At 35.0% G+C, this 15,141-nt stretch overlaps 1 protein-coding gene across 5 annotated transcripts in view; it reads right to left on the bottom strand.

The window, feature by feature from the left end:
* Nucleotides 1-15,141, bottom strand: part of LOC127866243 (transmembrane protein 94-like) — a 97,639-nt gene that overhangs the window by 42,544 nt on the left and 39,954 nt on the right. For all 5 annotated transcript variants that reach the window (XM_052406667.1, XM_052406666.1, XM_052406665.1 and 2 more), the window contains 5 exons: nucleotides 5,055-5,302; nucleotides 4,074-4,222; nucleotides 3,089-3,282; nucleotides 1,287-1,441; nucleotides 769-871 (listed from right to left, as the gene is read on the bottom strand). In XM_052406667.1, coding sequence (XP_052262627.1) covers nucleotides 769-871; nucleotides 1,287-1,441; nucleotides 3,089-3,282; nucleotides 4,074-4,222; nucleotides 5,055-5,278 — 825 coding nt within the window. In that variant the 5' untranslated portion in view covers nucleotides 5,279-5,302. The remainder of the gene's footprint in view (nucleotides 1-768; nucleotides 872-1,286; nucleotides 1,442-3,088; nucleotides 3,283-4,073; nucleotides 4,223-5,054; nucleotides 5,303-15,141) is intronic.

Below are 15,141 nucleotides of genomic sequence, written 5' to 3'. Positions count from 1 at the left end.
GGGACAACACTTTACATACACATGCATTATGCCATCTGGGACAACACTTTACATACACATGCATTATGCCATCTGGGACAACACTTTACATACACATGCATTATGCCATCTGGGACAACACTTTACATACACATGCATTATGCCATCTGGGACAACACTTTACATACACATGCATTATGCCATCTGGGACAACACTTTACACACACATGCATTATGCCACGTTTTTCTGATCCAGTTTCACATTCAAATCTAGGATAGGCACAAGTTTTAGCTTGCCTTTAGACTTTTGTCAACCTTCAATGCCTTGCATTTGCCATTCTTAGGCAGTGCCATTAGTATTGTGTTACCTGTTATGTTGTTTGTTTTATCTTCCTTTACAAAGATTACTTGCCTTGAAAAAAAGCTTAGCTGATGGCTATATGAATATCTCTTTTGATAATGCTTTTGGACTTTCACACCCTATAGACACAATCTTTGAAGTAGTTTTGTTCAAACATCTGGACACCATTTCATCATTAAGGGGCAATATTACAGACACATCTTATTATAAATTTAAATATTAGTTCCCATTTTTATCTTGATGATATTTTTAAAACAACATAACATATATTGAATCCAATAGAAGAATAAAGTTTATTACCAATTGGAAGATGTTATTAATACATATTTATCAGAAAAAAACTTTAAACACGGAATAAAATTTATTTTAGGACTATTGATAAGTTGTTTCTCAAGAAAGTTCACTAAACAAACATATAAAATACTTACCATGACAACAGGAATGACTCGCCTTTCAATCCATACAGTGAGAATGAAGAATTTCTCATTGTCTATAACAGTAGCCGGCCGATTGCCATCTGCCATAATCTGCCTAAAAACAGCATACAAGCCTTATTATAATGTCATTGAAATACTTATTTACTCTGTAATTTTTGGAAGACACATTGCTGATACTGTTCTTATGCAAAAACTAAAGGAAATCTGTCTTCCTATAAATATTATCATTTATGACCTTAGATAATGCCAATTTTTACATGAGAGAGAGAATAAATTATGTTGAATGCTATAGAAAATAAAAAATATGCAGGCAAAATAATTTAATTTAGTGCAAGGAACCAGGTCAACAAAAGTTATTTGTATCCTCCCTATTTCACAATATACTTTAACCTTCATGTTGAATATGTATACTCAATCTTTATCATAGCTTTGTACAAGTTTTAAAATTAAAAAATCATTCTTATGATAAAATAGTAATACATTTATAATAACTAAGTAAAACAATATACCTTAATACACTGACATATGGAGTCTCTAACAGTAGAAATTTCTGGCACTTCCTGGGTTCTCTCCCTTTAGGAACAGTAAAACTCTCATCTGTGGATTCATCTTCAGGTGAGAATATCTCTCCCTCATTCAGCACCAAACTGTCCTCACATCCACCCTGCAATCATAAAGCAAGAACAAGGGAAACATGCATTACTCCAATGTTTATACACCAGATCATCCTTCTCATAACGCTGTAAGCTTGTAACTAACATTCAACAAAGTAGCATTATAACACATCTCCTCCATCACACCAAACTAATCATTTTGAAAAAGTAGCTAAGATCTTGTTTGCAATTTTGTTTTGTTAATTAAATCAAATATAACATATTGAAACAAGTCCGACAATTAAAACAAGCAAATTTGTTGAATTGATATCCCCCGCCAATATACTTCTGGACACAAAAAGTTGTCTGGACGGATGGACAACGCCAACCTGCATCATCCTCTTATCCATATATATACTCCTACCAAGTTTCAATGAAATACGTCAAAGCACTTCCAAGATATGGCTCCACAAAAAAAGAATTTTTTCAAGATACAAAGGGCCATAACTCTGTTATTATCCAATGGGGTAAAATGCCATTTGGTGTGCATCATCCCATAACGGCCAACATCCGCTATATTCCAATCCGAAATTCATGTTTGACCTGAAATCAGCGGTCACGCGTCAGTCGTCTCGAGTTGCGAAAATTAAAAAAAAAGCACATCATTTGTCTGTCTATTTTGCGGTTGAGCGTCTGATAGCGGTTATTGTCTTTGATATTATAAAGGCGGCCCGCTGCGAGTAAACAAATAAGGTGTTGAGACGGTTTGTTTTCCGGGGATAATTGTGGGGGTATCTTCAAAAGAAAAAATGTCAGACTTTGTGACACGTTTAAAGTAATTTTATCGCTAATTAAATGACCGCTAATTAGTACATTTTACTTACAACATTGAGTATCGATTTAAAAATAACATTTTTGGATCATTCTTTTAAAAGTGATCATTCTTTAAAAGAGTCCCACTTTTTAGACTTACACGGACGTGGCGTCAACTGCACGCCACAAACTTTATTTATTGAATGAACGAGATGCATGAGTGAACAATTATACCAGCATTGATAGTCATTTCTTTAGTTTAACAATATGAACTTAAATTAATCTATAAGATATTATTCTGTATTATTCAATGTACACACGTAAGTTATTTCTGTTATTATGCTTACTTAATGGCAATTAGCCTTTGTTTTACACTGTATGCAAACGACTCGGTCGGGTAAGGACGTAGCAATTCTACCAACTGACAAACCATCTTAAAATTGTGATCCGAATTAAACGGTCACCTGTCAACAACGGTCACTTTGGTTATTTCCCTTGACTGACCGCTGTTCTCAGGTTTGACTGTACTCATATTAAGTTTCAATAAAATCTGCCCAAAGCACTTCCAAGATATGGCTCCGGACACAAAAAAGCATTTTTTCATGATACAAAGGGCCAACACTCCATTATTAACAGATCGTGTACAATGCCATTTGGTATGCATCATCCTCTTACCCATATATATACTCATACCAAGTTTCAATGAAATCCGCCAAAGCACTTCTAAGATATGGCTCCGGACACAAAAGTCCCGGACTGACGGACGGAAAGACGGACGGACGGACAATGCCAAAACTACATCCCTCCGCCTATGGCGGGGGATAAAAAGAAACTCAATCCATTAAGACATAACATTGCACATTACAGACAATTTTCAAATAGTTCTTAGTTGACTATGTCAGTACCTGCAAAGCTTTACACCTGGCAGGTGCTTTATGACTGGGTCGTAGCAGGATGATGTCCCCTTTGACTAAGAGGGGTACAGGGACATTGTACACCTGGCCTGCGCGTAGGGTCCACTGTAGGGATAAGCAGGGGGAGTAGGGGGACTCCAGGTGTGGGAAGAAGGACTTGTTCCAAACATTATACTGCATACAGGCTGAAAATTAATAAGCCAATAACTGTTTATATATGATTATTGGTATAAGTCCTGCTATGGGAAAAACAAGACTTACTGCATGTGGGTAAAGTGACTACCCAGATAAGACTGTTCAGTCAGCACATTTTTATCAAGGACACTTTCCGCCTAGACTGAATTTCCATCTTAAACAGACCTCCTAGAAAATAAATCCTTTAGTTTACAGTGGAAAGAGTCCTCCCTGATTAGCCCATGTGGACTGCACAGTCTAATCTGGCACTAATATCATTAAACATTAACCTTCTGTTTTCTTTATTTGTTTATATAAAAACAGAGCAGTCCAAAATGATAAATATTACACATTAATATCACTGTGTTGTAACAGTGACAAACAGGTTGATAGGTGTTATAAGATGCTTATGAAGTGATGCCTAAATAACTCTGTGTTAGAAATTAAAGCATTTTTTTTATTAGAAAGACTTTGTTTCGTTTTTAAATTAATAAATATTGGTAGTGCAACTTTGTCGTACAACATTTTCAGGTTGACTAATGCCTTATCTTTCTGAAAGAGAATGATAGTTACACAATGGTATGCAGGTTTATTACGATCTCATCTGATAGCTTTCATGATTATTAGCCTATGTTAGTTATCACTAACACAAATAAATGTTTAACGGCAGCACAAACCTTTATCTTCAAACAATATTAAAAAAAACTAAAAAGCACTGTTCAAACGTACTTTGATTTGCATTTTAGAACTATATTATTCAAAGTTGGTGAATGTATAAAGATGTGAAGTTTTCTCAACTCACTGGAGAGCTGTCCGAGGATGTCGCCTAGAAGCCTCAGAAATTCCATTTTCTGTTGTCTAACGTTGTGCAGAGCCAAGGCGATGTTGAGAGATAAGAATAGCAGGATAACAACCCCTTCAACAAGAAGCCAAGCTGTATCACCAGCTGACCTGCAAGTCAAAATTATGGGGAAAGTGTTTATCAAATACAGAAAAAAAAATTCAGTTAAGCAAAAAAACATATTAAATTTATCGAACACAATAAAAACACTTGTCTCATTTATTTTTGAACTTGTATTCAGGTCAGAAAAGCATGCTTGAATTGTCCATTGCTCATGTATACTTGAGACTTCAAAGTTTCAAAGTTCAGTTTGATCCAACAACTTGCATCTAGGACACAGGTTTTCATGTGTCGACCATCAACACTAAAAATGTCCATGTTAATTGCTAACCCACATATTTTCTTTATTTGTAGTATTGTACTAGTATTTGACATACATGCTGATGCTAATGAAAACACAGTACAAGTCAGCTGGTATCTGTTCGCACACGCCATGAATATAAGAAAAGTGCATTTTAATGTAAACCAAGCGATAACACCACCACCAAACATATTTACTTCACCTATCAGTTAACAGTAATTGATTTAAATTGCGGTAGTCTCTTGATTAAAAATGGAAGATAAAAGCACAATGTTGATCCTTTAAGGGGACTTGTTAAAAGATTTTGGGAATGTGTATAAGTCATAATCAAATGCTTTCAACAGATGCTCTCTGATGTTTTCCTTGGTTTTCATTATGTTACAAAAAATGCGTAGAATTGCCATTTCCACACATTTTGAAAAAGTCCATTTAAGGCTATATTATTGAATTTTTTATAAATATGATTAATTAAATAATTACTTTAAAATCTGAAAAAAGGTAAATAAAATATAATTGAAAAATGGTATCTTTTTACAATATTGACTATGTAAAAAGGAAAAAAGCTGTATCTTGAAATGCACCTGTGTTGAGAAAACCCATAGGAGACAAACAGAGCGGCAGCCAACACAATGGAGATCAGAACGGTAGGCCAGTGGTACAACGACTGCACTTGCTGATGATGGAACACACTAAAGCAATGCCTCCAACCCATTGTGCGTGCAATGTCTGTCTGATGTGACTGCAGTTCCATTGACAGCTCTTCATGCAAGATCTCCAGCGCTCTAGACATTGTGTATGATGCCATAGCTTCATCCTCCTTTGTTTCTACCTACAAAATGTACATAATACACACAAACAATATATTCAACATATAACACGTGTTATTAAATGCACACTTTATATTATATTGGGCATATCAAACATGTCATTAATGCACTCTTTATCTTACATTCAACTTATAAAAAATGGCTTTAAATAATCTATGAAATGGTAGTACTACTAGTAGTGTTTGAAATAGCTAAAGAAACTTCAGCATACAGTTTATATTGTATTATAAAGTCGCACCTGTCAAAAATCATAAAAAGCGACATTTAAAGTTATGGTAGCCAGAACTAAGTTTGAAACTGACATTTTGACCGGTATGACTAGATACCGAAAACAGTACTGTTTTCGCAAAAACAGTAACATGTACCGAAAACAGTGTTTTATTATATGAAAACAGTGAATTTTAAGACGAAAACATCGCTTTTTCCTATGCCTGGTTTAAAAAAGAAAGATAGCTGTATCTTGTGTGAGGTAAGAGATATACTTAAATATTTATAGTCTGTATATGTCCCTGAATTGTGTAATTCAACAACGACTTATTTTTCTTGCGTTATTAATTCATTGTCAGTAGCAAAGAATTTTGCGCAGTACTGACATCCGTACATGAATATTTATCAAATAGAAGCTATCGTAATAACTCTAAGTTTTCGTTTCCGCAAAATTAAGATATGAAAAATATTCTAAAAATACAGGTGTCTGAAAATTTAGCAACTGTAAAATGATTGAATGGACAATCGTATTCGAGTATGCAATATGGATGACGTTCCTTCTATTAACGACTAATATTACGTGCATGTAAAATACCGCGCCGTTTACTCCAGACAACCTGTATAGATCAGCAATATGGGCAGACACATGCATGTTTATGTGTATATTGTTATAACTATAATCATTAATAAATTATAATTTATTATTCAGAGCTTTTTTTCCTTATTTGCGAGTGGCCCTGGAAGGACATTTCACAATTTTGATAGGGACAATTCACAAACCTAACAGGGCCGTAAAGTTTTACAACATTGGCCGTTTTTTACAATTTTAACAATTTCACGGCTCAGTTTTTCACAATTTTAAGAAGTTCGCGACTCAATTTTTCACAATTTTGAATAGTTTGCGACTCAATTTTTCACAATTTTGAAAAGTTCACAACTCATTTTTTCACAATTTTGGAAAGTTCACGACTCATTATTTCACAAAGTGAGGGTGCCAGGGCCGCTTCACAAAGTCAGGGAAAAAAGCCCTGAATTATAAACATAAATGCAATAAGATTGCTTAAATTTAATTATTACAAGAACGTGGTTATTTTTTAGCTGATTTATTTGTACAACTTTTCTATAACTAGCATCATGTAATGAATGGTTGGAGAACAATATCCTGAGACTTTCACATATTTACTTTTTAAGATATTTGCATTTTAGTAGAAATAACTTTACATCATTTATTCTTGTACAGAAATTTACTTTAAAATAAACAAAATATGCAACCTATTCATTTTTTGTTTGTTCGTCAGTCGTTGTCAATCACCTTCAATTGTTTGTATAAATATATGGGGTTGCATTACGTTTTTTGGAGTGTAAAGTATTTGTCGCAGTTATCTGTCAGGTGTGAAGCCACTGTTTAATTCTGATTAACATGTGTACATGTTTTTAATTCAAATACGCAAATGTTATGGGCCATTGCCTGCCCTAAGGGATTTATCTGCAAGGTTTTATTACCTTAATCCGGCCATAACAATGATTGATCGAAGTGACACCAGATAAGTGAAAATAGGTAGGAATCATATATAACAGCGCTTTAAAATGCAATAATACAGAATATACAAAATATATTATTGGACTTAAGCATATAATAGTCCAGTCAATCTACACTTTGACCTCAAACAAATTGCAACAGAATTTTTTAGTGCGCAAATATGTTGATTAAAGCATTATGTAAATAATATAAAAAGTCTAGAAAAATCCATGTTGGGGAAAGTTGTTAAATTTATGAATTTTTTTTAGTAATTTTAAATGATATTTTGTGACATATCTCGACTACCGTAGATCTACGCACGGAAAACATCGTCTGCAGATAAACGATAGTGGGTTTCCATTATTTCTTCAAAGTCGGACAGTTGCATATAATGATCAAAATTCGAATGAGAAAGGTAAGTCTAGCAATATATATTTTATTCAATAATTAATATTTTAGCGCATGTACATGTTTAAACGGTGCATAATGTCCGTAAATGAAAATGTAATGTGTTTTCTCATTGATGACAATCCAAAAACGTATATAAAAGCATGTTTCGTCTCAAAACAGGAGCTTCAATGATCTACTTTGTGTTATTTGTTTATTTCTTATGCATATGTATTTATATTCTGCTTTTGATTGATAAAGCTATTACCAAAAATCGATTTCTAGCGGTGGCGAGAAATTATTGAAAAATTTAAAAACTACGGAAGCCTATATCGGCCATAAAATCTATAAACGGATTTAAAAACCGAACTTTTAAATGACCTCTTTAATGTATACATAATAATCGGCATGATTGCTTGTAAAAATTAATTGAATTACTAGTAAAATTCTGAAACCTAACAACTGATTTCCGTCTATTAACATTTCAGATGGATTTCCAAGGGAGGTGTTTTGAACTGTTAGATATCCAGTAAATACGAATGGGTAGCAGGCCAAAAACAACTTGAATTTTAAAAGGTAAGATTGGTCAATTAATCTATATCGTAACTGTCTGCTTATTGAAGCTGACAAGATGTTAATGTGCCAAGTCAACAATCACTAAGTGTTATAAGTGTTATGTGTCATTAAAGTTTATCGGTGAATATTTCGGTTCATATTTAGTTCTATTTTCACGAAATACAAAGTCCATCTCGTTCAAAATTCAAATTTATAAATATACCATATAATTGTATGTTTGGTTAGAAAAGTTAGTTCTTTTAACTTATAAAATAAAAATATAATTTCAGGATGGATTCCTGTCGGATCTGTAAGCGGCAGTTTGACAACAATGCAAAGGCCGTGAAACTAAGTGAGAAGGGCTGCCATGGAATCTATGAATCAAGTGAAAAAAGAAATGACAGTTTGAGAGTTGAATCCGGACAGTTTGTCCATGTGGAGTGCAGAAAAACATATTGTAACCCAAACTATATTAAAAGAGACAATAGGAATGTACAAGAAAAACTCAGTACTAGTCCCCCTTTCACTCCTTTGAGATCAAAGACTGATAAATTTTCATACAAAGAACATTGTTTATATTGTGGCCAATCTGTTATTGATAAAGGGAGAAAAAGAACGCGTGATGTTTGGTCAGTAAGGACACTAGAACCTACTATTTTAAATATATGTTTACAGAGGAATGATGTTTGGTCAGATACGGTTCGGGCAAGGATAGAACAGGTCAATGACTTGCCTGCAGCGGATGCAATTTACCATCAAACATGCTCATCGAATTTCAGAACAGGGAAAGATATCCCAGAAGAATATCAGGTGCAGCCGTCCAGTGATAAAAAACGAAGGATTGGTCGACCAGAAGATACAGAAGCAAGTGACGCATTCTTAAAGGTGATGACATTTTTCAAAGATAATGATGATGAGCAAGTGACAATTAAGCAACTGCAAGATAAAATGGTAAGCATTTGTGGCGACAAAGCATACAGTATAACCTATCTAAAATCCAAAATAATCAGCCACTTTGGTGAGGATGTGATTATCACTGAAATAAATGGGAAAGAAAATGTTGTGACCCTGAGAAGAACTGCAACATCAATTCTTCATGATTTCTACCGCCAAGGCAAAACTGAAAATACAGAGAATGAAAAGGTGAAATTGATCAGAACAGCTGCAAAATTAATAAAAAGTGATATCAAATCCAAAGAAGTCGATAAAACTTCTTATCCCAATTCATTAGATATAGCTTCAAGTGAAGCCAACAAGAACTTCTTACCAGACAGTCTGTACCTGTTGTTGCGTGAAGTGTTCAGCGAACGAGACGCAGATACTAAAATAAGCGCTATAGGCCAAGCAATTATGCAAGCCACTCGTCCTAGAATTTTGATAGCCCCTCTACAAATTGCACTGGGAGTGCAATTACATCACTTAACATCTTCGAAATATATTGTGGAACTCTTGAACAGTTTGGGGTTCTGTGTCTCATACACAGAAGTACAGACATTTGAGTCGAGTGCTGCTGTATCGGAAAGTGGCGATTTAAACAATAACACTATTACGACAAATGAAAACTTTATACAGTATGTTGCCGACAATGTGGACCATAATTTGTGTACACTAGATGGATCAGGAACATTCCATGGGATGGGCATGATTGCCTGCGTCACTCCAGGAAATTTCGGTACCAAGCCTGTAAAACGTCAGAGTGTGTCTTCAGATGAACTTTTGGTCTCAGGGAAAATAGATATTGCTTACTACCGACCAGACGCAAATCAATGCACATCTTTAGAGTTAGAAGAATTAGTTGACTGGAAAGCCATTGACTGTACTGCTAAGTTAACACTTCTTGCACAAATCACATGGCCCTTGCGAAGTCCAGATCCCGAATGGTCCGGTTTCATGCAACTGATAAGACAAGGTGATTATCCTGGTAAATCCTCCGTGATGTTTCTTCCCATGATAGACATGGCTCCGGGGGATATGTCATGCATATATACCACTCTGCAGTACATCGAGCAACATGCCAATAGATACAACCAGTCGGCAATTGTAACGTTCGACCAGCCTCTATATTGGAAAGCTATGACTGTGGTTACAAACGAAAGCAGCAATAGTCCTCTAAAAAGAATCTTGGTTCGACTTGGTGGTTTTCATTGCACCATGAGTTTTCTAGGTTGCATTGGCCAGTTAATGTCAGGCTCCGGTTTGAATGAATTGTTAGAAACAATATATGCAGAAAATACTATCCCACACATGATCAGTGGAAAGGCAGTGTCGAGAGCATTAAGGGGTCACCTTTTAGCCAGCAACGCACTGAATGTTCTGCTCTTGCGCAAATTCTTCAGGACTTTCTATGATGAAGTTGAACCACCAGCATACACAGACAATCAACAGGATGAACTTACCATATATGTGGATACAGGGAAATATCACGGTGCAGTGAACGAATTGACACATGCTTCAAAACTACAACACAGTGACTTATCAGTGACAATACAAGACGACACAGAGGGGCAACATGATACAGATGTAGACAGAGATGTTGAACAAGGCGATATGAAAATTCAAGTTCTTGATGTGAGTGCAGTAGACAGAGATGTTGAGCAAGAAGATATGGAAGTACATTGTGATGATGTGAGTGATGGTGTAGACATAGATATTAAACAATGCGATATGGAAGTACAAGGTGATGATGTGAGTGCATGTGTAGACATACATGTTAAACTAGGTGATCTGGAAGTGCAAGGTGATGATTTTAGTACAGATGTAGACAGAGAGGTACAGCGCGATGACATGGTAACACACAAAGACGCAGGAATCGAACATAGGGACACAGGGTTGAAGTTTAATATGAGTGATTTAGTACAGTACTATAAGGGGCTTGTATCTGGAAATATTTGTGCGGTCAAGGTGTACCAGAATGACATTTTAGATCAGGTGGAAAGGGAGTGTTTTAAGTTAAAACAAGAGCTTAAAAGATACCCAACTGCATCTTTATGGATACAGTACTTAGAAATGGTTGATATACTGCGACTCTTTATTGCTTCGGAACGCACTGGACAGTGGGAGCTTGGATTGCATGCTATGCAGAAAATGTTACCATACTTTGCTGCAGCTGGTCATAACCTGTATTTGAAATCTGTGTATATCTACCTACAAACAATGCAGAACCTGTCTAGAACCGATCCAAATGTACATAAAGCATTTATTGAAGGATATCATGTAGTGAGACGCAGTGACAGATATTGGGCAGGGTTGTCAACAGGACTTGGTCATAGAGCAAGTTTTGATGAGGTCAGTGAAGAGTGCTGGAGGAATGACCCGTGGAAGAGGGATGACAGAGAACCAACGTGAACAATGGCTTCTATCAATGCCATCATGCATTGATATTAACAACGCTATGCAAGCATTTTGTGGAGAAGAATTTCACACAAGCCCACAACATAAAGAAGTTGGAACATCTAGATCAATAAGAGATCGGAAAGACACGCAGACTTTGATTTCCCACTTAGAGGAACGTAATCCTTTTAGAGAAGACGAACTTCTTTTCAATATTGAAACAGGAGTAACATCACATTCAAGTGTAAATGCACACAAAGCTGAAATGATAGGTAAAGAAGTCGTATCATCAATGGCCGGAAAGAACGCTTTCGAAATTAGCTTCAAGAAGAGTCAAAAGGCAGTGACACTTGATGCAGCACAGCAGATAAGCATTAATAATGAACCACTAAAGGTTGACCCGCAGCTTCTTTTTCAACGGTTGACAATAGCCGCACAGAGATTTAGTGACAACTTACCTGATGTTTTTACATATGAACTCTGTGGTGTGCCCTCTTCTCTATTCGGTTCTGATGGACTTATCAGGGAGTCCCAGAAATGGCCACTTGCAGAAGCGATTTGGAATGTTGGGGATTGCATGCATGAAGAAAACCTTGATGATAAAAACTACAGATATGTACTGGATGGAGGCTCATTACTACATCAAGTGCCCTGGAAGACGGGGATGTTGTTTTCAGAGATTTCCGAGTCTTACGTTAGATACATCAACAACAGGTATCCAAATGCTGTCATTGTATTTGACGGATATGCATCTGGTCCATCTACAAAAGACACGACACATATACGAAGAACTCATGGTATAACTGGTGCAAAGGTGTATTTCACTTTATCGTCGCCGTTATCAACAAAGAAGGAAACTTTCTTAAAGAATTCCGAAAACAAACAAAACTTCATTTTTGCGCTTGCTGGAGAATTGGAGAGGAATGGGTTCGATGTTTACCACGCTCAAGGAGATGCTGATGTGTTGATAGTGAAGACTGCTTTACAAATTGCAGAAAAAAGCAATGTTGTTATCGTAGGCGAGGACACGGACTTGCTAGTAATTGCCCTATATCACATCAAGTCAATTCATAAAACAGTCGTCTTAAAGCCAGCAGCCAAACAAACGACATCAAAAGTTGTTCGGATATGGGATATTCAGAAGGCCAAACAAGTATTGGGCGGACAAACCAGAACGTTGCCAGTTTTACATGCAATATCTGGTTGTGATACAACATCCCATATTATTGGAATCAGCAAAGGCGCAGCTTTAAAAACTTTCCTTAAAAATGAAGAGGTGGTAAATGATGCCTGCGATTTTTTGTCACACAGCAACAAGGATGTTGTTATTGCGAGTGGTGAACGAATTCTGGTTGCATTATTTGGCGGATTGTCCGTTGAGACACTGGATGTGTTGAGGTTAAGGATGTTTTCGCAAAAGGTCATGTCGAGCACCAACTACGTTCAGGTTAAGTCATTGCCACCAACATCCGCCGCCGCTAAATACCACAGTTTAAGAACGTTTTTCCAAGTTCATGAATGGGTTGAAAATGGAGAAAACCTTTCGCCTACTGAATGGGGATTCGAACTGAAAGACAATAAGTTAATGCCCCAGAAAACGGATCGACCTGCTGCGCCAGAGAAGCTACTGAAAATGGTGAAATGTAAATGCAAACAACACTGTGACACAAAGAGATGTTCATGTAGGAAAAACGGCTTAGAGTGTTCTGCGGGATGCTCAGGATGTCGTGGAATCAGCTGTACAAATGTACAGAAGTTCAGCGAAACCGACTCTGATATTGACTAAAACACATGTTTAATTAATGAGACGCCAATTGTACAATGACGAATTAGATTAACTAAAAGTTTAAACTGTCATTATATCCATTATTATTACTGCGACTTTTAAAACATGTTTTACATCATTTGCAGTTATTTTAACTTCAAAGATGTACTTATTAGTGTACGTAAAATTTTTTTTTTGGACTTATTATATACAAAATAATCAAGTTTACAGATTTTGTAATAGTTACTTCGTTAAACTGCATAATATGATATTTGACCTTTTAAAAGTCAAGGTCAACCATTGTGACCCAAGGTCAATGCATTATTTATATATATTTAAACATTTAGTAAATGAGTATGAACTTATTTAAGAAAAACTATGTATCTAATACTGCTTATATAGAAAATTCACATGAATTGAAATATATACAAAATAATCAAGTTTACAGATTTTGTAATAGTTACTTCGTTAAACTGCATAATATGATATTTGACCTTTTAAAAGTCAAGGTCAACCATTGTGACCCAAGGTCAATGCATTATTTATATATATTTAAACATTTAATAAATGAGCATGAACTTATTTAAGAAAAACTATGTATCTAATACTGCTTATATAGAAAATTCACATGAATTGAAATGAAATTACTTTGTATAAGACTACCCCACCCACTCTTTATATAGAGATACAACACAAAGTTTAAATAAATATTTGTATAATTATGAAAATTCTGACAGATATATTCTTATCTCATATTTTAAACAAATGTATGTGTGTAAAAGTATATAGATCTATACAAGACGATGATTAAATTGTTATATTCAACACTACTCAATAAAAGCTATGTGTTACCAACTTACCATATAGAAATACCCCACCCACTTTTCAATTATATATATAAACAGGGGACAAATAGTGTGTTATAAAAGATAATATAGTTTCTGTTACTGTTATTGTCATAGTAGATTTAGATAAAGCTATGTTAACATGGATGTTTTATGTGAAAATGATGGGAAATGAAATGCATATGAATTATAAGGAGTTTAAAAGTAGAAAAAAAAACACATTCATTAGCTTATATTTGGTCTCGTTTTTTGTAACTTTCCCCAGCTTAGATTTTTCTAGACTTTTGATATGTTATACTATATGCATTTATGATTTTAAAAACACCAAAAACATTTTCTGTTGCAATTTGTTTGAGGTTTTGGGTGTATCTGAGCTAGAATGACTGGACTATAAAGCTCATCGTCATAAACAAACATATACAATAAAAGCCTGCGTTTTAAGTAAATATAAAATACATCATTTCGAACAAAGATCAAATTAAATATACACGAAATGAAACTTTTTTCGCGAGAGTGTCACATGGTAGTTTATACATAGTAACCACATAATGTCCAACATAGCTTTATAATTGCAATAAATATTACAATATCATGCACCAATATTTTTTGCAAGAGAAATATTATAATTGTATACAATATGTATACTATTTTAAAATAAAAATGTTATATTTTTCTACTTGTCGCACTAATAATTGTACACTGTAATTTTGTTGTTTTGTGCTTTATGAATCCTGTTTATAGATTCTTTGATAAATCGTTCATTAAAGAACACTTGTTAAATTCCTTTTAAAAGCTATTGGATTTTTATTGTTGTAATGGAATATTTTGATTTTAAAGGACATTAAATTGTTTAAGCAATGTGACAAACAAGCAATTTCTGTATTGCAGCATTTCAACTGAGAGCCGATAATATGAGTCACGTTCTGAGAAAACAGGGCATAATGCATGTGCGTAACATGTCGTCCCAGATTAGCCTGTTCAGTCCGCACAGGCTAATCAGGGACAACACTTTCCGCTTTTAAGACATTTTTCGTTTAAATGAAGTGTATTCCTTGCAAAAATCCAATTTGGGCGGAAAGTGTCTTCCCTGATAAGCACGTGAAGACTGCACAGGCTAATATGCGACGAACTCTTGTCTTTATGTAAAACATTTATGCTCGTTTAATTTAATTTTGTCTATCAGAAATACCAATATCTAAAATGTGTGAAATAATAAAATATATATTTTGTTGA

Source organism: Dreissena polymorpha, chromosome 2, assembly GCF_020536995.1.
Source record: "Dreissena polymorpha isolate Duluth1 chromosome 2, UMN_Dpol_1.0, whole genome shotgun sequence".
Lineage (NCBI taxonomy): Eukaryota > Metazoa > Mollusca > Bivalvia > Myida > Dreissenidae > Dreissena > Dreissena polymorpha.
This window is presented reverse-complemented; position numbering and strand designations above follow the sequence as displayed.